The following is a 22,924-nucleotide window of genomic DNA, read 5'->3' on the forward strand; positions in this document are numbered from 1 at the left end:
TAGCTGGTTTTATTTGCTAAAATTTTCCAGAAGCTTCCAACATTCAAAACCTTCTCTTGGCCATACTAAGAGCATGACTAAGTAGTCAAACTTCTGCTGATCTGATCATCTGGTTCATTAACCAATAAATGCCTTCCTAAAACACCGTACAAGACAAACCTCCGGAACTTTTTCGCGAAAATAGAGGGGAAATGTTGACGAGAATGGGGCAGGTCGGAAACTGTCGGCTGTAAAACCCGCCGCATCATAAATGTTAACAGCGTCACTAATTATTCTTTAATAAAAAGCCGTATTCCCTAGGGAAATAAGGGATTCAAACTTCCACACGTTGGAATATTGCTCGGGACAACATCTTCGCCTCTTTACGATGAATAACCCGCGCCCTTCTATACACGCCAAAGTGGGGATTAGTTTAAAAAATCCTATGGAAATTTGCAAATAATCACATGTTGATTGATAGATGAGATGAACGGAAGCATTTATTATTTCCCAATTTTAATCGGTTGAGTAATCATTTCCCAAAAACGATCACCGCAATTTAATATGCGTCGTATTTGCTGCTGGCTTAAAACCCACACATATTTTAACTATTAAAATCAAATCAACTGTGCACCATTTTTCCCACTCAAATTGTACATGGAAACCGCAGAAGAATTAGCGCGGGAATTCAAAACAGCGAACAACAAACAATAATAAAGAAATACAAAAAAGAAAATTAAACCGAAACACTTTGAACCAATCTGAGGTCATTGAGTAAGTGCTTGCTCGATTCCAGAACACCATAAGTTCCGATGGTTTCTTGTTCCATAAACGCAATCAAGCATGTGAGCAGATCAGCGTGGAACAGAAGAACGCATTGGGGCGTCGCGACGGCCCCGTTTATTCCACAGGTTTGTCGGACGTCGCGACTGCTAAATTTCAGTGCATCTACGACGTTCGCAAGTGACGTCGCAGGATCGAAGTTGTCCCAAAGTTTTTCCGCGGAAGTTCAGTGGATTAGAAGTCATTCAGAAGAAGAAATACGTAAGTAGAAACTCCCTAAAAAAAGCCGGAAAACGCAATTTTTGCCCAAAGTTAAGAGCATGACTTAGTTATAAAATTAGTGCCTTCGGCCCGCCAGTTTTGCCCCTTGTTTTGTATAGTATCTGAACATTCAAACATTTTCCTTTGGAAATAGAAGTTCACATTTTCACACTTGGCATAAAGTTTTCTACCTAGGCTTGAGTTTTTTGAAATTTCAGGCTTCACTAAGAGCATGCCAAACCCCCAAACTGGAAGCAGTCAGAGCATGACTAAGCCCAGAAAGGGGTTTTGGCTTTAGTGTGTCCAATTCCAATCAGACTGATTTGCTTTCGATCCAGCTGAATTGCAAAAACCAATTTGCAGATGGAAAAACACCGCACCAGAGAGCAGAAAAAGAGAAATGCCGTGTTTGCATCATTTCCTTTGAGAGCCTTTTGCTTCACCAATATTTACTTAGGCTACCGGAAAATCTGCTTTCAGTTTCATTTGCGTCCCTCTGTTTGCCGTTTAAAACTTATCTGCGGACATAGAATAGAATAGAATGAATAAAGCGACTCGCGCCGTGAAATGGAAATTTGTTTGTTCAACACTTAGACCCGATGTTGAGGGAATTATCGAGCCTAAATTCTCTTGACTCAAATCAGCATTAAACTCCATCAGAATTTAATCCTGCAAGCCAAATTTCATTGGGCGTATTCGAGCTGTTTGTTCTGTTCGGCTCGTTTGTCTTTGCCAACACGTTTACTAACATCAAAGAATAATCATACGTTCAGTTGTATAGTCATTATTTTGCCTATGTTTTCCTACAAAATATCTGTAGCATCCGCAAACATTTCTGACGAACTTTTCAACCTTTAAACTGGGAAAATGTGAGAAATGCTTCGGTTCGTTGTGTTCGCGCCCACTATAGGTAACATTCGCGAACAATTTGCCCAGTTTCAGGCGTTCACAGTTCAAAAAACAACAATTCCTGGCTGGAATGGAAAATAAAAACCTTTTCAGTGCCTCTTAACTCGGCAGATTAAATACGGCAATAAAAGCTGCAAGTTGAGGTCGGGTGGATTTGTTCCCACTAATAATCCTGTTAGTCGTTTCGAGTATTAGTAACCATAATGCCTTAGTCTCCATTAAGTTGTTTTTCTGCGAACAAGCTAAGAAGAGTTTTCCAGCGGCAAACAACGTAGAAAATTAAAATTTCAAGGCGTCGCAAGGTGATGTTTTGCTCGGGTTTATTGACAAACAGAAAGCTCCGATGTATAATTCAGTGCTACTCTTGAGCGTCGCTCCTGAAAATGCCCAGCATGAGAAAAAAACGACTTCACTGAAGTGTGGATAAAAACGTAATAAATAACACTTTGGAGCGGAGATGTTTTGCTGTAAATTATCATTTGAAGTTGTTCTGACTGATTCTGCCCGGTAGAGGGTCATTAACAATTTTTACTTTGCAAAGTTGAGCTTATTTTGGAAGGCAAACGCTCAGTCCAGGGACCTACGAAATACACAGCTTTTATTCCTGCGAGAGTTTATAAACAAAGGTGCAAAAGCCCATACAGAAAGACGATAATTTTTTTGCATTACACCTAAATAGAAGCCAGGGCAATGAATAAAACTGGAATCATTTCAAATACGCCTCTGCCCAATCAAAATCTCCAACAATCATCAGGTCAAGACGAATCGATAGCGGGTTGACCCGAAATTCGCACATAAATAATTTGCAAATATGCGTTGATCATATACACTATGAAACTTCATATTAAATTGATAGTTTTGGCCGAGCTTCTGGTAGTTGGTGAACGCAAAATCCACACAACCTTCGACAGTAGCAAACAAAGGCACATCAATCAGGCTTTTTTGTCTATCCCACACAAAACAGAAGTGACTTTTTCGACTGAGTAACAAAACAGAACTGACGAAGTAAGGAACTTTTCAATAAGAGCAGACAGTTCACTTAAACCTTCCCTTTTTAGAGCTGAGTTTAAGGAGTGTGTAAAAATCACGTTTTAGCGTGATATAAATGAAATTTTCACCGATTAAAAAATCAGGAGTTTGATATAGGGTGTGCAAGATTCAACCTTCCACCTTCCCTGGCACGGCGGTTACGAATTTTTAAATAATAGCGGGAAGTTGAGTTTAACCGTCCGTTTCTAGAGTTGGGTTCATGGAGCGCGCAAAAATCCGATTTTATTATGATTCGTATAAAAATTGTATGGTTTAGAGAGTCAAGTCTCTTTTATGGAGTGTACAAGTTTTGGTACGTCATGTCGTCTAAAATCGGTGAAAGGAACTTTTAAATAAATGCGGACATTTCAATTAAACCTTCCCTTTTTAGAGCTGCGGTTAAAGAATGGGTAAAAATCAGGTTTTAGTGATCTACTTAAATAAAATTTTCACCGATTAAAAAATATGGAGCGTTCTATAGGGTGTGCGAGATTCAACCTTTCACCTTCTCTACAACGGCAGTTACGAATTTTTAAATAAAGCGGGTAGTTGAGTTTATCCGTCCATTTCTAGAGTTGTGTTCTTGAGGCGCGCAAAAAATCCTCAGGTATTAGCATGATTCGAATAAAATTTTCAAGGTTTAGAGCGTCAAGTCTCTTTTATAGAGTGTGCAAGTTTCAACTTGCCACATTATCTGGCGTTGAAGTAAGAAACTTTTAAATAGAACGGAAAGTTGAGTTAACCTTTCATTGTTAGACTTGCGTCTATGGAGCGGATAAGAATCAGGATTAATTGTCATTTTAATTAAATGTCCACGGTTTAGAGAATGAAGTGTCTTCTATAGGGTGTGCAAAATTCAACTTGTCACCTGTGCTGGACTCGGAGTTAGGAATTTTTCAATAGGAGTGAACTGATTTTTTTAGAATTTTTCTTTGCTAGCCCCAACTTTACAAGATACAGCCTCGGATCAAAGAGATGTCCGTAAATCCACAAGTTTTCTAGCCAGTTTGAGTCGAAACGACAACTCATTCCCAAAAGTTCCATTAAAAAATGCATTTGCCTACCAGGCTTCAAATGCGATCCGGATACAACGGATATTGCCGGAAAGTCTATAAGTAGTCCAAGCATTTTATTCTGTAATAAATAATAAGGCTTTAAAGCCTCGGCCTAAACTTCTGTAAATTTATTCGAACAGCAAATTAAGGAAACTCGACCGAATAAACAGTTCGCTTACAAAATTCTGGGGCTTTCACATAATAATAAGCATTTCCATGTGGGGTCGCTTTGTGTATTTAGGCCGCAAATTGCATTAAAAGTACATGTTTACGAATTATTAAATAAACTCACGAAAACCGAATTCGAAATGACGATGTTTTCATTTCGTTACCTTTCAGCTGAATAAGCACTTCAAGCTTTTCAAGGAGCTTTCGTTCGGAAAAAACGATTAGCCAGCTATTTAATCGAGTAAAGGAAGTGTAAAGTTGTGAAGAAACCGCCTAAAATTCTGCTTAAAAAAGCGCTGGGATGATGATCCGAACGACTTATATTGCTCATACTTACACAGTTTCAAGTAACAAATCTGCTGCTCTCATCCATTTCACTTTATGAAATGAGTAGTGAAAAATATGGATAAAACAATTGTGTGTAGAAGGAGTGTTAATTATTTCAATTAAATGTTCCTTTAAGGACTGGTAAAAATCGAAAAAAATCAAACACTTAAGTAATAATTCTTTCAAAGCAAAAATCTCCAAGCACCTACAGCCAAAGAGCCACGAAAACCTTCAGTTCGAAAGATCGGAGCTCTTCTTGAAAAATCGTCGCTAAAACTGTTCATTATCAAACGGTTTTATAAGCAAATCTTAACCTCTAAAGAAATAGAATAAAAAATTGGACATTCAAGTTTTTATATCTGGGAAATAAAGACTTTTTTCCCATAGTTTTTGGTAAAAATTCTTCAGGAATTTTACCTAAACATTTTTAGAAGCTTTCTCAGTTGCGTTATTTTCAGCGTATTTTGCAACGTTCAAATGGCTCTTGTTGAAATAGTACTTCTGGAGTAGTTATGACAAAGTCCTGCTCTCAGCTTAACGAGTTTTTGCGCCATAAATGCCGATAATTGTCCGCAACTCGATTAAACACTTCAAAAGCGTCACTTTGCACTAAAAAGTTCCCTAATTTATCAAACAGGACTATAATGGAAGACAGCTTGAGGTTTTACAAGCTACCCATCAAAATGTGCTGAAAAATTGGGGCCTTACTAACTAAGGAAAATTGATTGATAACAGTACGAGTTCAAATCGAGCTTCCAGTAGAATCTTCTAGCAGAAGTAGTATCAAGAAGAATCTTCTAGAAAAATGATTAGATTAAACGTAACTTTTCAAAAAGTTCTTTCAACTTGAAAAATCTATATGAATTAGAGCTTCGTCTGCCAAGAGCTTCATTTACTGCAGGTAAGTTTCAATAAAAAAAATCTATAATGCGATTTGAAGCAACAAAACTTCTGTCGTATCAACTGAATATTTGCACACTCAGTGTTTCAGTTAGATTTCGACTATGGATGCTTAAGGGTGTTTAAAAAAATATTCAAAATCGCTCTGCTCCTTTCCTTAAATGCTCAACATTACATGTTAATTTGCAGAAAAATTCTTATCGAAAAATCTTGCTAAGCGACACGAAAGGCATTTTTTCGGCGTCAAGTACTTAACATTACACGCGAAATGGCCGGCTGGTTACAATCAACAGAGGCTTAGATTGTTGCTAACCTTTAAGGTCAGCTAATGAATCACCCGAACCTTATGAAAATCTGCCAGATTTATCTGCGGTCACAATCTCCATTAATTAGCATTTTTATGCACTCCAAAGGCACGAAACCTCTTGGATTGGCGCAAACTAGGCAACTTTCGGGCGTGATTATAATGAAACGACAATCATACCCAGTTGAATTATGCAACCAGGCCATATCCCGGAAATTGCCGCTGTTCCAATCATCCACGATTAAACCAGAATCAACAGGATATTTTCATCGATAAAATCGCCCTAATTCGCTTCTAGACCCTGTTTAGTTTATGGTGTAACCGGCATGGCCGCATAAAAATGCTGGAGGCTTAACTTCTTTTACTTTTATCGACTCGACATCCCCTGAGACGATCTGAGCCAGATCAATGAATCCGGCCCAAAGCCAAATAATGGCGAAATTATCTTTTCCTGTTCAGTTTAATAAAACAGTGGATTTTTCACATTATGCTATGTTGTTTGCCAGTGTTTCCATTATTAAAGGCGAACCAACGCCAACAAGAAGGATTTATTAACCGATATTAGAAAACTTCGGAATGTCGGGCAACTTGTCCTTTTGTCGGTATGTCGTCCTCTAAATTGTTTACTATTGATTTATCAAACGAATATTGCTGTTGTTGGAAATTTCACATTTTATTTCACCTGGCTGGAATTTTTTGCAGATTATGGATTCGTCCTAGTATTCGAGGCGACAGAGGAAAATGTCGGAAAGCAAGCCCAAACCGGTTCGGCCTAAACTACAACGATCAGAACGAGTTTTTAGCGAATCGCATCTCACATCCTGGGAACTGTTCGTTAGGGACTCGTTACTCACTTTGGCTTGGCCAGAACTGCTCAATAGTGTTTCCGGGTAAGTTTTTATAGTCATTTTCCAAACCTGCAAATCCGAAAAGTTGAAGAAGAAGAAAAAACTGCGTAGGGGTCTGAAAGTACAGTGTTTGCATCATTGTAACTGCAAAATTGCCCCAAAATTAATTAAAAACTTCCAAAGTAACCCTGTTTCGATAAGTAAATGGGATCGACACTTGAACAAACAAACCTATTTAATATTCGGATTTGTTTAGGAGCAGCAAAAAAGTCCAGATTTTATGGCTATTATTCGGGGCGAAAACTTTGTCGGCACGGCCAAGTTGGAAAGTATAATCAGAGCCCCATTCCATCAAAAGAAATTGACATTTCTTGAAAATCGCTTCCACATCCGCCCTTTAAGTCTTAAAGTTGCGCATTAAATTTAAAACAAGCGCCAACAGGTTAGAACGTTAATTATTCTTCGGCTTTTGTGTTTAGCGATGCAGATACACATTCTGCAAAAGCTTTGATGAAGCTGAGCTTCCATGCGCCACTATTGCAACATTTTTAATCAAGCCCAACAAGACGCTGTTTGATCTAGATCAGTTCACTTCGACAATGCGGCTCTCACTCACGGCCTTTCCATCGATTCTCGTTCGAATAACGTGAAAATTTTGTGCATTTGTGTTTTCAATTTGCGGGAAACTACAATAGTTTTGCTAACTGGACCAGAGGACTAAACAGTCAAGTGGCGGCGACACCGACACGGCATTTGGAACACGCGAACGCACGCCAATGCTCTCAAACGCTCTCGATTGAGCTGGAAGATTTTCAAAGGTTCAAAGAATCTGCCAAACTTGCTAAATAAACCGCCGAATATTCAATTATTATATTTTCAAACTGTTAGTGGGCTTCATCAGTTGCAAACAGCTAAACGTGCCCGGATCGGGACCAATATTTGCAACTTTGTCCAAGCTTCGCTGCTAAACTACGATTAGATCCTATTCTGAATAATTCATAGCAAATAGGAATGGTCGTTCGATAAATTCGGGCTCTTCGCTGCTTTGCGAGCTGGCACTCAACAGGTAATACGAGTTTAATCTCCTCCAGGATTGGCGAGAGCAAAAATTTACATGAATCGGGTTCAGGCATCCTGATCAACTTTTATAGAACAGGAAGCATTAGAGAAAATACAAAAGGTTCATTTTTTACTTGCAGAAACTAAAGCCTCTAAGATTTTATGAATAGTGCTTAAACACATTGTTCATTGCCTGAAAACATACGATTTTAATTTATGGGCGAAGAAAGGCGGTTATTCATTGGAAAAAACATGTTAAATTAATTATGAAATCATTTAATTAAAAAAAAATTCCCATCGAAAACTGGGTTTAATCCTTAACTCTCACCGAAGCCTATAAAAGTGAACGTGAAATTGTAAAATCAAACCGAGAAAAGTGAATTAATTTGTCTTTTAGGAATCGCGGTTTTAACTTTACGAGGATTCCGAAAAAAATCCAATTTAAAAAAATTACGTAATCGAAAACTGGCTTTAATCCTTAACCGTCCACAGCCCAAGAAAAGTGCCGTAAATTAGTAAAATCCAACTAAGAAAATTGTATACATTTGCCTTTTAGGAAACCCCGCTATAATTAATTTTTTTATAAATTTAATTTTGAATAAAAACATGGCAATCATACCCTAATAAATTGTGATTTTTTTTTTCAAAAATAAAAAAAAAACGCGCTTAAGTGTCGATGTTCAGTTGAAAATTGGGAAAATTCGGGAAAAGTCACAATCAGCAGAGCATCAATCGCTCTATTAAAAAGTTTATAGTGTTTTCGTTTTGAGTGTTTGGCTTCAGAGTTATGGATTTTAGACTTTTGAAGTTTAATTAGAAAATTCGTCAAAATTAGGAGATGAAAACAACAACATTGATGAGTTGAAAAGATTTTCCTTCATATAGTTTGAACCCAGAGTTACGAATTCTTGAAAAAAAACTGTCTACAAAAAAAATGTTTTTCTCTTCGATGTTCAAATAGTTTACTAATTTCCAAAATATTCCATAAAAAAGTCTCGATCTGTCTATTGAAAGTAGTGTTTAATTAGAAAATTCGTAAAAGTTCGGGAAAAATGGCCACTAATTATTGAACTTTTTGTTGAAACAAACCGATAGCTCAATCGATGAGTTTAGATGGTTTTCTTCCGAGTGTTTGGTTTCGGAATTTCGAATGTCTGAAAAAAATGTGTCTTAAGCGCCGATGTTTAATTGTAAATTAGTAGAAATACTGACAAAATTGCAGGTGGTTTCCTAATTTCTCAGCAAGTACATCGGCAATCGCTGTATTTAAGAGTTCAGCTGGTTTTTATTTAGATTATTTGGTTTCAGCGTTACGAATTTAAAAAAGTGGAAGGTCTTGACCGTCGATGTTTAATTAGAAAATTCGCGAACTTTCGAGGAAAATTGCTATAAAGTTCCCAAATGTTTTTTAGGAGTATTTGGTTAAAAATTTACGGATATTTCATGAAAACAGGGTTTGAGCGTAGATGTTTAATGGAAAATTTTAAAAAAATTGAGCAAAATGGCAATTAAATGGATGGCTTAATTTTTGCGCTAGTAGAATCTGAAACCTGAGTTTAGATTGGTTTTCTTGAGATTGTTTGGTTTCAGAGTTATGCATTTTTAAAAAAGCTGTCTTGAACGCCCATGTTCTTTGGAAAATTCGTAAAAATCTGGGCATAATTGCAACTAGCCTTCCTAGTCTTCTGCTTGTTGTGTTAGAGAGTTTCTATCGCTCTATAGAAAAGTTCAAAGGATTTGGTCTCAGAGTTAATAAGTATTGAAGAAAACCGATCTGGAACGTCGAAGTTTAAATTGAAAATTCGTAAAAATTCGGGAATATTTTAAATTAGTTTTCTAATTTATCTACAAGTAGAATATAAATTGCTCTATTGAACCGATTCGGATATTTTTTTTTCAAACTGTTTGGTTTCAGCGTTACGAATTTTTGAAGAAATCTTCTCTTTAGGTTCCTAAATTAATAAATTTTTTTTTGAGGCGGAACTAGGTAAAGTTGCGACCAGTTTTCTAATTTATCTTAATGTAGAGCTTCAATCGCCCCATCGGAGAATTTTCAGATTTTTTTCAAGGTATTTGGTTTTCGCTTTACGTTCATTTTTTCGGAACATCGTCAAAATTTGGGAAAAATTAAAAATAATTTTCTAATTTTTGCACTTGTAGAGTTTGTGTCTTGTAAAGTTCAAAAAGTATTTCTTCAGAGTATTTAGATTCCGTTTATCCGGTCCGAGTTGATAATTCGTTAAGAAACCCTGTTTCAAAACAAGCCTAGAAAAATGTAAAATAGCAAAATCTATCCGAGAAAATTGAATACATCTGCTTGGGATCAGTGGGCTCATTTTACTTCGCAATAATCCTCACAGCATTCATTGATCAGTCCGCTATTCGCGAAAGCATATTCCGCCTTAATGGCATTTTAAATGATGGAAGCCTTATCGCTGAATTCAATTTTAATTCCAACTCAAAACTTAATTACTTGGCGCTTCGCACTTGTAATCAATTCGGGCAAGTTTTGCGGCGAAAAATGCTGCTGCGTCGTCATTAATCCTGCCATCAATTTTCCCCGATCCAAACAATCCAACCAAGTGTATTGCGCCCAAAAATCAATTGTTCTGTTCCCACATTGAAGCATTATCGAAACATATTCCAACGAATAGATCGGCATTTGACTGGTAATGGAAACGACATGTTTGGTTTTCCATGGACAATGGAGGCTTTGAAAATTGAACTTGTTGTTAGGTGCAACCGTACGGGAATGAAATTTCAATATTCACCAGCCAAGCGAATGGGAAACCTCCAATACTTGACTGTTTAGTGCCGCGTGAAAAATAAAAAAGCCGGTGGATTAGTGTGAAAAAACTGATTATTTGCCAGCAGCATGAAAAGAAACCGTGAAAAGTTCTTTACAATGAGCGTTAAAGGAGCTCAGACAGGCAGGAGTTCGTTAGAGATTGAGAAACATCGATCATCCGTAAAATTTCTGGAGAAACGTAGCACGAGCTTACAGAGCTGGACCTATGAAAATCGAAGGTAATTTTACAAAAGTTTGCAATAAAATAAAAAATATATTTAATAAAAGATGTTTTAAGGCAGGCTTTATAGCACTTAAAAAAATTAATTGGGACGAATAAAACTCTGCTTTTACCGCTGTGAAATGGCGCAAGCTATCCTCTACAATTCCCTGAACTAGATTTCTGTGGCAGATTTTCGCTGGATTTTGACAATTTTTTTAATGCTGCTTCGGGTTCAAAGAAATCTGTACAGCACCAAAGAAAAATTTCTCCTGAGGAACTAGCAGCGATGGAAGCGCGTTCTTAGCAGCATCGCTAAATAGAGGCAAATTCTCTCCACAATGTATTTAAGTGCGATTTATTTACGTGCGATATCTGCGTCAAATTTTTCTTCTCATCACGTTTAGCTTGATATTGAAAAATTGTCAAAACAAAACTCAAATAACGCGTTTTCAGGTATTTTTTTTTAAGCATTTAAAAAAAACCGTACACCGAAACTAGCACGAATTAAGATACACTTTTGCCATCTTTGAGTAGCCAAAACCCAGCCCTAGAATACCGCAAAGTTTGAGTCAGGCGGTAGGTTTCGCCTGATTTGGGAAATTTTGCAAAATGGGACTTCACAAAAGCTTTCCAGCCACGAAAGCACAAGTCAGCCAACCCTCAACTGCTAGTTTCCTAAAGGAGTTTGTAAAAGAGACAGAATAAATTTCTGGTAAAATATAGCACGGGACTACAGATGTGTTCTTGAGGGCTAATTCTGTACTATTTTATTAACAATATCACATAGAGAGTAGACGGTTGATTCCCAGGGCGTTTCCCTTTAATTACGTTCCACCAGTGCCATTTAAAACATGCACAAACAATAACCGGATGGATGTCTCGAGGCAAATAGCATGAACACGACTTGGAACTTTGTAACGGACTGTTCACATTTTTCCCGGAACTTTTGCAGCGAAAATGTGCCACATACAGAACAAAAGCGATCGCTTTATTATTATCTCATCCAGCAGGAAAAGCTTCAAAACTGGGACAAAACAAAAGTTAAACGGTGCATTTGGATGATGGAAGCATGCATTCTATTTTGCGTTTGCGATGGTCTAGATGAATAGTTTACAGAGAGACAATTTTAATGATTTTTCAAATTTCCTTGAAGCTTCGGTGCCAAAAAACGACGATTTTTTCCGATAAATATGATTTATCGAGTAAATCGATCAAGAATTTCAAACCCAGTTTCACTGGAATATTTGGGGAAAACGTAAATGATTGCTGTGTAAATTGAAAATGAACAAACAGCCGGCCGAACTATAATTAGTTGTTTTTTGTGACGCCAAAATGAAATGATTCGGCCCGGATTCGATATGTTTACTATTTCGATTATTAAACATGAGGCTTTTTAGAAAAGTTGCTATTGTTTCTGTTGAATCAGTGTTTACTCTTCAACCAATCTACAGATATTTGCAATTATTTTCGTTCAAATTAATTAAATTAGCATTCAAATCAGCTTCAGCTGACCATAAATTGCCAAATTTGCGATTAGCAACTGTAAACGTTGAACAATTAATTGTCCATCCTCCACTGGCGCCCTAAGGGAGTTTCGCTGCATGTTCTTGATCTCTAATGTTCCTTTATGTATGCCTTGAGGCGATGCAACGTGCATTCGCTCTCACAGTATGTATGCAATTAATTAGCTGAAATTAACCTGCAGAATACACCAAGGCTTCGTTTCATCATTTCTGTGATCTTTTCCCAACAAAAGCTTCCGGCTTAGTTAAATTAACCTGAACTCCTTTCAGCTTTCCTCAGAGAAGAGGTTTTTAATAAAATGCGCTCCTTAGTTGAAACAAGCCAAGTGCTCCAAAAAACTAAGATTGATTCGTTTCGTAGTTTTAAAAGCTAATTACTTCCAGTCCCAGGTTAAGGGGATTTAACCGCGTCTGAAGACTTTGGCAAAACGTTGCCAAAACGTCAGCTTAATTTATCGCAAATTGCCCACTTTTCAACTGCAAATTTGTTGTGCATTTTGTGCAAATAAGCAAAAATCCACTGAAACGCATACGAACTAGTTACCCACATCCCCACGAGTTTAAACACTGGCTTGTACAGCCCTCTGTGGTCTTCCATGGAAGTTCCATGAGAGTATTGATTGCTAGAGCGCGCATGGAAAATTGCGCTTTGATCCAACGGTTTATAATATTATCAATAGAGGCGGGACAATTGATTTTCCTTTGGGGAAGGAGCGGGATTTTTAGATTTTTATATGGTTGTGAGTAAGACTCCCTTTAAAAGGCCCAAATAAGGGCACGATTCACCTAACTACTCATGCTTGTTAAAATAATTTTATTTCAATTTATGGCAAAAGTGCACTTTATTTTTTTGGGAAATATTGCTAACATAGGAAATTCAAATTCGGGTCAGTCAATTATTGTCAGCTATTACTCTCCCGTTTAGGTCGCAAAGTGTCAGAGTGTGACAATATTTTTTTTCTGTGAAAAGCCGCTGAAGGATAAAATAAGTGGAATCTTGAAACTGAACGAGGTCAGACTGTCTTAATATCTACATTTTTGCCTAGTATTGTTGATTATACCACCTTTATCTATGCCAATTTCTGTCTGCGTCAACCAGGCCATTGAATATGGATTTTATGCTAATTTCTGCGGGTAATTAGTGACCCGTTATTTTTTCCCCTCTAAACTTACGTGCGAAAAAGTTTAAACGATTAACTGAATAATTAGCGTGTGTTTGGGGCAATTTTCACATCAGACTTGATCAAATGCAATAAACGTTTCCACTGTATTTACCCGCTTTTGTACCAGCCATGGAAAATCCATCGTAATCAACTAATCTCACGATTCCCGAATTTAATAATAGAAATACTCGAACTATCAACCAACTGTTATTATTTGCATAAGGGCACTGAATCTGGATATATGGCTGGTGGAAATGCTTATTGTTGATACAATATTTTATACAATGCATATTTTCCATTTGTTTGACTAACCGAAGCTGTTTGGGATTCATTTGATTTGGAAAATATATAACAAGTTCAAGAAAAGCGTCTTGTTTGGCAGTTTTCGTTCACTTTCCTACGGATTTCCCATTTCAAACATGCCGAATAAATCGGCCCTTGTCCCAATAACAAGTTAATTGAGTTTGGTGAGAATAATTTCCTGATTCGTAAACAACAAGACAATTTAATTAGTTCTGATTCATGCTACGGAGACTTTGGATTGGCGAAGGTAAACTGTGAAGGACTAGGGGAATAATTCCAGATTTTCCAGTCAAATTGGCTTTTTTGCAAATTAATTCATTTAGTTTCATTCATAATTTGGTGCGAATATTAATTTGAAAGCGCAAAGGGCGATGAATTAGAGTTTGATGGAAATGTTGCCAATCTGGCACCAAGAGCCGTAAATAAATGCAATTCTCCCATATGATTCCAACAAACCCAACGCAAAATAAAGCATAAACTGGAAGTCGTGATAAAATTGTTTGTTTTGAAAGACTAGATTTTATTTTACTCCCTAATTTGGCTTATTTAAGTTAATCTGAAACTGAAACAAACCTCTAGTCTGAAATAGTGATTTGCAGGCAAACATGTAAAAACGTCCGCCTGCGAAATACGAACGGTGAAACTTTAATTTGATAATTCCAAATTCTTCTTGGACATGTGTCTCACTAAGGAATTGAGGATTTCCTGCATACTTACGCGTGCGCAACCATCTTTTGACGGTGGAAACACAGAATACGGTATGAAAACGCGCCAAAAGCTCGGAAAACTTTAGTTCGTCCGACAGCTCGCGAGTCGCGCTTAAAATTTGCTTCGACCATTTCCTGAGCTCGTTCAATTCGGTGTCGTTAGGCCAACGGTTCCGCAAACTATAGCAAGTAGCTGAGAAATTGTGCTGGTATTTTGTAAGTCAACAGTTCGGCCAAAGCTTGAGAAGATTCTTGACTGGACCAAGCTTGAACCAAACGAAACTATTCAATTATCAAACTATCATAAATCATCAAACTAGTAAAAACTCACCAACACCTCAGAACTTCATAAACATACTTAGCGTTAAACAGGAGCATAAAAGCGGCTCACACTTTAAGAGTAGCAGGAAATTTACCACTATTAATTTTAGTTAAACGCAGATAAAAATATTATATCTTGCAACATTAGAAAACTTTTCAAATTTTAAAAATTAAATCTCAAACTTTTACTCTTTTAACTATATAGTTCAAGTGTGCTATACAAGCAAGCATAAATCGCAATATTTTCCCGACTTTTGACGCTTTCTAGTTATTATTAAACACCGCAGCCCCAGCTGAGGGGTAAGTGGCCTTCTGACCTATAACCAGTGAAATCGCAACTTGGCAATCTTCCCGATTTCATAGAATTCCGTGCGAATTCCCGCGGGACAACACAAACTTAAGCAAATCATTAAATATAAGATCCTTCTTGCATATCGCTGAATGTGTATCGTCTTCGATGCGCTTCCAAACTAATTGACTATCATTTTCATTCAAATTTTCTCTATTTTACTTGGGAAGCTAGTAAAAGGCCCCAGGCACTTTGTCATTTTCCTCGGTAATGTTCCCATTACGACCACTGTTTTTACAGCCCAATCTTTGATTAATGGAGGAAACAGCAGGGGATTTTTTTGACTTTTATGTGCCCCAACTAGGTCAATGGGTTAAGAAAATACATTTGTCCAAATCAGCAAAGCTTTCTGGGGATTCTACATTCAAAGCTGCATAGAACAGTGAATTATGGAAATAACCGTCTCGAAGTTTCCAGTGCTAATGAGATGTTTCCCAAAAGCTCGTTAAATAACTAACTTCTCTCCAAGCGCGACGCTGGCTATTGTTTGAGATTTAATGTGTATTTTAAAGGCCAACAACGTGACTTTAAGACAGAGCTGGGTAATTTTTTAAATTTTGCCCACTTCCTACAGGGATTTCTTTGTTGTCATAATTTAATTGTGTATGATCTTCCAGTTATTTTATTAAAGTTTGGAACACCCGGATTGATTGTTGGCGAAAATCAGTTTTATTGTACAAGTTTCTTTGAAAAAGTTGTTCAAGGATGACAAGGAAAACGGAGAACATTGAGAAACAAAAGGCGAAGCTATTGGGATTTGGGTTCCCAAACTTCTCTAACTTCTCTTAGTGTTTGAATGATTTTCCTGTATTTGTATTTTCGTTATTTGATAATGATGAAAAGAAATTTCATCTAGAAAAAGCGATTGAATTTCGCAGGTAAACACCTCATTAAGCACATAATGATTGTATGGAAATATTTAGAATCATTCACAAATCTTCTGCTTGTAGAAGACAAGCAAATATTAAATTGAAAAGTTGGGCTTTCGCGGTAATTGTTTGAAACAAGTGAGATGTTTTAGCTTTTAGCCGTCAAATCTTACATTTGGGCGCTTCCAAATTAAAGCACTTTTAGAGCAAATATTGACAAAATTTAATTGAAACCTGAGGTTTTATAGATTTGTTAACATTTTATATGAATTATATAAGCACATATTTTATTCGAATTTTCTGAAATTTTGTGCCAATTGAGTTGGGCTATTTTGTCTAAATGGCAGACTCACATTTAAGCCGAACCATAATTGATGAATGCTTCACTCAAGCTACGGAATACGTTTGATTTTTTTGATTAGTCTGTTGCTCGATTTTGCCGAAAAATTTGATTTTTGAAGCTTGGTCTTTTGGGTCAAGTCTCCTTAAACGGAAAATTCAGATTCAGGCCGTGCCACGAGTTGTGACTGATTTACTTTGCCTGCAGCGTTAATGCGAAGGAAAACTTTTTTCGGATTTTGGCTATCTTGCTAGATTTTCTCAAAAATTTGGAACTTTACAGCTCGGTATGTTGTTGAAATTCGGCCCAAATGGCAGATCCACTTTCGAGCCAATTCAGGACTTGTGAATGTTTCACTGAAGTTGCATCATTAATAGTTTTTTCCATGAGGCACTATTTATTAGTGAATTTGGGCCCTTTTTCAAAAAGACTCACTAACAGGCTGTCGTTTAGAATACAAATTATTTTCTCTGATCCATTGCGTTGTTTTTGTGCTTGTAATCAAATAATTTTTGAGACTTTTCAAAAGCTTTGGTGCAAAGTTCTTTTCCATGCGAAGTTCCAACCTCCAATGCCGTCCAAAATAGAGTCTCTAGGGAGTTCATTCTTGTGCCAATTTAAATTTAAAGAGCAAAGGTTCTTCTCATATCGTCCACTGTGTGGTTTATGAGCTCTGAAACATCAAATTTTAATGATTTTTCAAAGTGTTTTGTTCAATTGTGCGAATTTTTAAAATCGAGTAACGCGCAAAATATTACTGCAAGAGCATTCTTTCGCGTGCCATTTTAAAGGAAAAAGTGTTCTCTAATTGTGCATAGAATCGTTTTTCTGCGATTAATCAGAGAAATTTTGATTTTCAAAATTTTTGGTGCAAATTTTCACGTTTTTTGCATGAAAAGTTTCTCCAGTGGTGCCCGATATTGGGTTTCTAAGGGGTTCACCTTGTGTCATTTTAACGAGAAAAGTCTTGCTTCTGATCAACCGCTGCGTGGTTTCTGTGCCCTCTATTAGGAAATTTTCGCAATTTTTTTAAGTTTTTAGTGCAACTTTCCCCGTCTTTGGGAACCGAAGTTTTAAGTTCCACTGGCGCTCAAAAAAGAGGCTCTAAGGACTTCGCTCTTGTGTTTAAAAAGCTATATTTCTCAGCCAACTGCCTGTTGAATGGTTTTTGTGTCCTTAAACAGATAATTTTGGAGATTTGTCAGTCTTTGGAGCAACTTTTCACGCGATTTGCATGCCAAGTTTTCACCTCTGGTGGCGCCCAAAATAAAGCTTCTAATGACTTCGTTCTTCTACCATTTTACAGAGCAAAGTCTCTTCTCTTGTTGTTCGCAGTGTTGGTTTTGTGCTCTCGCACAGAGAATTGGCGTGATTTTTTTAACTTTTTATTGAAACTTTTCAGCCCGTTTGCATGTAAAGTTCCAACCCCCAGTGGCGCTCTAAATTGAGGTTCTAAAGGGCGGTGCTAACAAACTTCTTCAGTTGTGTAGTCCGACGAAAAAAGATGATTTTGTTTTACAATATAAAAGAGCCTCACGGGTCAACATTAACAAACTTTTCAGTCAAATGCAAAAAGCAAAAGTTCAGGGTGCAGGCTGTCGAAAAGAATTGAAACTGCGAAACTGGACCAAGTAGTAACTTTTTGGACAAACATTTGGACAGCACAAAAGCGACTCTAAATTCCAACGTGACAAAATTTCACTCAAATGTAATTTATAAGCAAATTTTTGGTCCACTCGTGCTTGCGAAACGTTCTTTTGCACAACGACCTAAAGTTTTACTCAAATAAATCAATGGAAATATCCATGCATCATACTAAACAAGCTCTTGCTGATGATCAGACACTTGAATGACGCAGATATCGATGTACTCATTGTTAAGGTGGTGCTAGGCAAGGGACTATGGCCCAATTGCTGGCCATTTTGTCAATAAATTACCCGCATTGTTGACGAAATTCCATTATTTATTACGCGGTTCAATAACCCGCTTGGTAAATAAGGCCAAAGCTTTATTAGCCCCTATGGCTTTTCGTGGAAATACCTACCAAGTTTAGAATTAATGGAAGAAATGATGTGGCATTCCCTGTTGCATTGACCTCTCAGCATGGGAAATTTTTCTATGTAAAGCTACCGAAAGTTTGTTGCTGGAAATGCTGAACTGGCACAATTTGATTCGGGATTGGGAAATCGAATTCCACAGCCATACGGAGGAGTTCGAATCTGCGAACCGAAGCTGCTGGAAAGTTAATTTCACGTGCATTTGCGATCTGAATGGAACATCCCCCGATTCCGATTAGTCCTTAATAGGAGTAATCTACTCGACAATGAATTTTATTAGTCAGCTAATCGCATTTGTCGGTTTGAATTGATTTGTCTGACGGCGTCTAAACCGCAGGAGAAATGATCCAAATGGGGATGAATTTCCAATTTGTGCCAGTTACCATCTTACCACGTTAAATGTGGCCATTTTTTGCTAGTTGATGGTTGACTTCATCGAAAACATAAATTGATTAAGTGTCGTCAACACTGTTTACACCCCGCATATAAACATGTGTACGCAACGACGAGATTGTGAGAATTTGAATGCTGATAACAAGCCTGTTTATTAACCGGATAGTTTACCGAAATTACCCAATTTACTGCCATTCTATTCTAATTAAGATTATCATTTTCATTAGCCCCCGGTTCACGCGGCAAATCCCAAGTTCAAAAATCCTTCAAGCGAAGTTCAGTCAAGAAAAATTGGAAAATCAGTGTTCACAGAACAACTCAAATGCATAAAACTCTTCGATAGCCGGCATGCTCTGTTTCGAGATGCGTTTAGTGCAACGGTTTCGCAAAGAGAAACAAACCGAAGAATCCACGTCACGGGACAGATCGAAAAGTGTGTGCGTTTCGAATTTCAGGAATAAATCGCCTCGGGATGTCAGCGCCCTGAAGCTGATCCACAGGAGAGCTAGCTCAGCTTTGTAAGTAGCAGAGAAACTGAAGCTGCCGCTTTAAGCTGCCGATTAATCATCCCGATTTTATTGGACACTTTTTCAGCTTGTTTTATCGAAATGAGGCAGCCAACTTGAAGCTAAGGTTTTTTGCTTGTTCCTCCTCTTTCGGCCCGAGTTGGATATTGAATTTTCAGCGCAAAAACTGCCTGGCAAACTGAGGGTTTTGCCCAGGTTTTCCAGCTTTTTAGACAATGCAAACCATTACTGGTCCCCTAGGTTAACAACTCGTTGGCATTAGATATAAAACGAACGCAATTTTCACCGATTTGTGTAATAATTGCCTACATTTAATTACGCTTGATCACGATGTTCCTTCCTTCTGGACTACTTTTCACTGCTTTCCTCAGGCTGCGCGCAATAGCAATAAGTGGCCATTGTCCCATGCAAGACCGTGTTCAGGAAAGCATCTGCTTTAGCTAAATTTCAGCGTTTAAGGAAACGGAAAAGTTGCACTTAAAATGCATGTGAAAAAGGTCGAGCATTCTCAAGTCTAACGAGGCCCTTTGAACCAGACGAGTGTCATCTATCAGTGATTTATGAGGGATTTGATTTTGTATTCAAAGGCGATTTGCAACTTGTTCCAGTAGACAAAGTGCTGGATAAGCGACTCGATTGATCCTTGTTCTGTAAAAGTGACCTCTTAAAATATTTTGGTTTGTTTTAGTTCAACTGCCAGTGACCTGATATCCAGAAGGGGCGTGTTTTCCAGACGATATTATGGATCGGTTGAACAGGTGAGAACTTTTCTGCCTTGAACAAGAACTTGATCTACATTGTTTCACAGTTTAAATATACAAAAACACCAAGTCTGGAGGCGTTTTAAACGGCAATAAAAATGCGCGTTAAATTGGGCTCTAGAACACGAGAGTTTAATCAAATTGCAAAATCGATTTTCATGCTTTTATAATGCACAAAGCAGCGTCACGTAGCAGAATTGAAAAACGAAGGACTGGGAATAATTTGAAACACACTGCTGAAAGCCACTGGAACTTTTCATCTACCTATGTAAAGCCAGCGACAAATCAACAATAAGCAAATAAATCGCCTAAAGGTTTGTTCGTGGACTGTCGATTCCCGGGTGCAAAACCTCATTATCCTGAATATATTAGCCAGATTTTGCCGATTGTACTGGTTGGAGATGCAATTTGTCTTGTGTTTTTGGGCGTCACATTCAAGACACCGAATTAATGGCGGTTTCAAAAGCTTCCGGGTCGTTTCCCCATTTACTTACATTGGCACCGGCTCTATTGGATCGTTACAATATATCAACTGGATCAGCCAGTCCAGGTCTTTTATCATCGGAAAACGACTTTGCTGCTGGAAGTTTTGTGGCAAATTGATGATATTTTACCTGTTTAGCAGCTGAATCCATATCTTCAAATGGTTAATAAAAGACCAAAAATGTAGCAAACATAAAACAGTTAGAATCAAATCAAATCAGTGGGAATCGAGGGCGGGAATTTTTTCGGAAAAAAAACCATGCGTGTTTCGCGAAAAAGCAATTCCATTCGTCGAAATTATTCTCCTTTGACGCCTTCCGTACCGTGATTTAACTCATGACAAATTGCAATCCTCCACGGAATAAATCCAAGCAAATCTGGCACTGATATCCAGAACGTCTGACTGAACATTTAGGTCACACGTCTATCCAATCTCAATAGTATCGGTGTAAATTTTTCCATAACTGGCCAGTCATTTATTAGAAATGTACCAAAGAAAAAATTCCTAACTAGTGTCTTTTGATGGGTTCAGGCAAAAGGAAAGTCCAGATCACTTATTTTCAATAAAAAAACCCTACCCAAAAGCGCTTCAGAATATGTCCTGTTAATCAAGGCATTGTTTTAGCTGCAACAGCCAGAAGTGGATGGCCATGAGCACTGCAGGAGATTTCGCATTGAAAATGGCGACTCTCCAGGAGAAAAGGACGAAGTAAGTGTTTTTGTCGAACACACACAAAAAAAACGTTGTATGCCATGGGGGGTGTGAAAGCCCCTCCTCTAAATCCACTCACTTGCAAAACATTTTCGAATTATTCATGCACGTCCCTCTTGGAGGCATTGAGTTAAAAGCGCCTCACTTCATAACTCTCTCCCTCTTCTGATTTCTTCAATTAATCCCCCAAATTGCTTTGTTAGGACAAATGAGGCAAAGACAAATAGGCAGAGTTTTCGCTAATTCAAATCGGTTTCCTTCATTACAATTTAGTTGAATAATTTAGGGCTGGTTACAGGCGTTTTATTGGATAGAATGGTAGCGCATCGTTTTTGGATCCTCTGTCGATTTTATAAAAAAAATTAACATTAGAGTTTAAAAAGCACGAGATGGAAAGCTGCAGCGTAAGAGCTCGATTTTTCAAAAAACCTCAAGTCTTTCAAATAGCATCAAACTTTACATAATTTTTCATCGAAAAAAAAACGCGGAATTGAACAAGCTGATTAAAAACACTATGGACTTTCCAGATCCGAAGCAATGAACATTTTCTGTCTAATTTGAGCGGTTTTTGTGTTGTGTGTTTTGTTGTTTTTATTATGGACCCACAAACTTCATATTCGTTATTGGGCAGCTTCTTAGCTGGGAAGCAATCCAATAAGGGCAAAAAACAGTGTTGTGAAATTTTGATTTTTGGTTGAAAATTCAAATTTTCTGTCTATTTTGAGCGGCTACGATTTTTTACCGCCAATATATTTCTTCTTATAAACCCAAAAACAACCCAAAAAGTGCAAAATCCCTTCTTGTGAAAATATAATTTTTTTACACACCGTTTAGGTTCCTTTGTAATTCGCTTTTTGCTTCCATTCTTTAATGAACCTGTGAAGTTTCAAACAATACCGAAATGTAGGTATGTGCCGCATACATGAAGAATACGGCTTCTCACGGAAACTCACAACCCGGGCACTTTAAAAGGAAAATACCGGTTGGAACATGCCCGGACTAAATTTAGCCACTCAAATCAACTCCTAATTGTTTTGTACGGCTCGATAGTCTATTTGCAGAGAAACTCAATAAGCAAAGCAGTTACATGGAAAGAGCAACAAACGGATTTCAGATTTCGCCCACTTGGAGTATTTTTTCTTTCATTACATTTGGACAGGACTGAGCTTTATGTGCATGTGGTTTTTCTAGATGTTTGGCTCACCCAGCACTCCAGTGCTGGAAAATCCAGAGTACCAAACCAGGTGGTACTTTAAGTATTTTCTTGGAAAGCGTGAGTTTATACGTAAGGAGGATGAATCAAAGGTTTACAGAAAGGGCGGTTTCAGTGCACCAGAACTACATTGGAGTGGACAACGACAAATCCCCGTTTTTCCTCAGCATTGTGATGAATGAGGACAACAACAGCCTCGTGCCTCTGTACAGGGCGATACTGTTCAGAAAATGTGTAAGTGAAACTTCGGTACTTCCAGGTGACTAATGCAGTGGAGGATTTTTTAAGGGCGCCCACAAAATATCGTTGCCAATTCCCCAAAACAAAGTGCTAACCGTCAAGCAGATCCTGTCCAACTTCCCCAACATGGACAAAGTGGAGAAGGGCCCAAAGGAGATTTTCACGCCGGACATTCAAAAGGACCTGCTGCTGCTGGAGGAACAGGAAGGGTCCGTGAACTTCAAGTTTGGGGTCATTTACATGAAACAAGGCCAGAATAGCGACGATGAAATGCTCAGCAACGGTACGCTGGACAAAGCCTTGGTTTCAAAGCAAATCCTCATCATTTCG

General features: G+C 37.8%; 1 protein-coding gene across 3 annotated transcripts in view; it reads left to right on the forward strand.

The window, feature by feature from the left end:
* The first annotated feature begins 63 nt into the window (after nucleotides 1–63).
* The window catches only part of LOC109538771 (GTPase-activating Rap/Ran-GAP domain-like protein 3), a 30,805-nt gene continuing 7,944 nt past the window's right edge, over nucleotides 64–22,924 (forward strand). Inside the window, exons 1-7 of one of the 3 annotated variants that reach the window (XM_019906150.2) lie at nucleotides 64–1,023; nucleotides 6,418–6,605; nucleotides 19,874–19,943; nucleotides 21,055–21,138; nucleotides 22,333–22,414; nucleotides 22,470–22,588; nucleotides 22,643–22,877. In XM_019906150.2, the coding sequence (XP_019761709.1) occupies nucleotides 6,457–6,605; nucleotides 19,874–19,943; nucleotides 21,055–21,138; nucleotides 22,333–22,414; nucleotides 22,470–22,588; nucleotides 22,643–22,877 (739 nt within the window). In that variant the 5' untranslated portion in view covers nucleotides 64–1,023; nucleotides 6,418–6,456. Of the gene's footprint in view, nucleotides 1,024–5,108; nucleotides 5,413–6,417; nucleotides 6,606–16,152; nucleotides 19,177–19,873; nucleotides 19,944–21,054; nucleotides 21,139–22,332; nucleotides 22,415–22,469; nucleotides 22,589–22,642; nucleotides 22,878–22,924 lie in introns of those variants that run through there. The other 2 variants (XM_048670153.1, XM_019906149.2) reach the window with 2 other exon arrangements.

This window comes from Dendroctonus ponderosae, unplaced genomic scaffold (assembly GCF_020466585.1).
Source record: "Dendroctonus ponderosae isolate FM_Combo_2020 unplaced genomic scaffold, Dpon_F_20191213v2 Dpon_F_20191213_1, whole genome shotgun sequence".
NCBI lineage: Eukaryota > Metazoa > Arthropoda > Insecta > Coleoptera > Curculionidae > Dendroctonus > Dendroctonus ponderosae.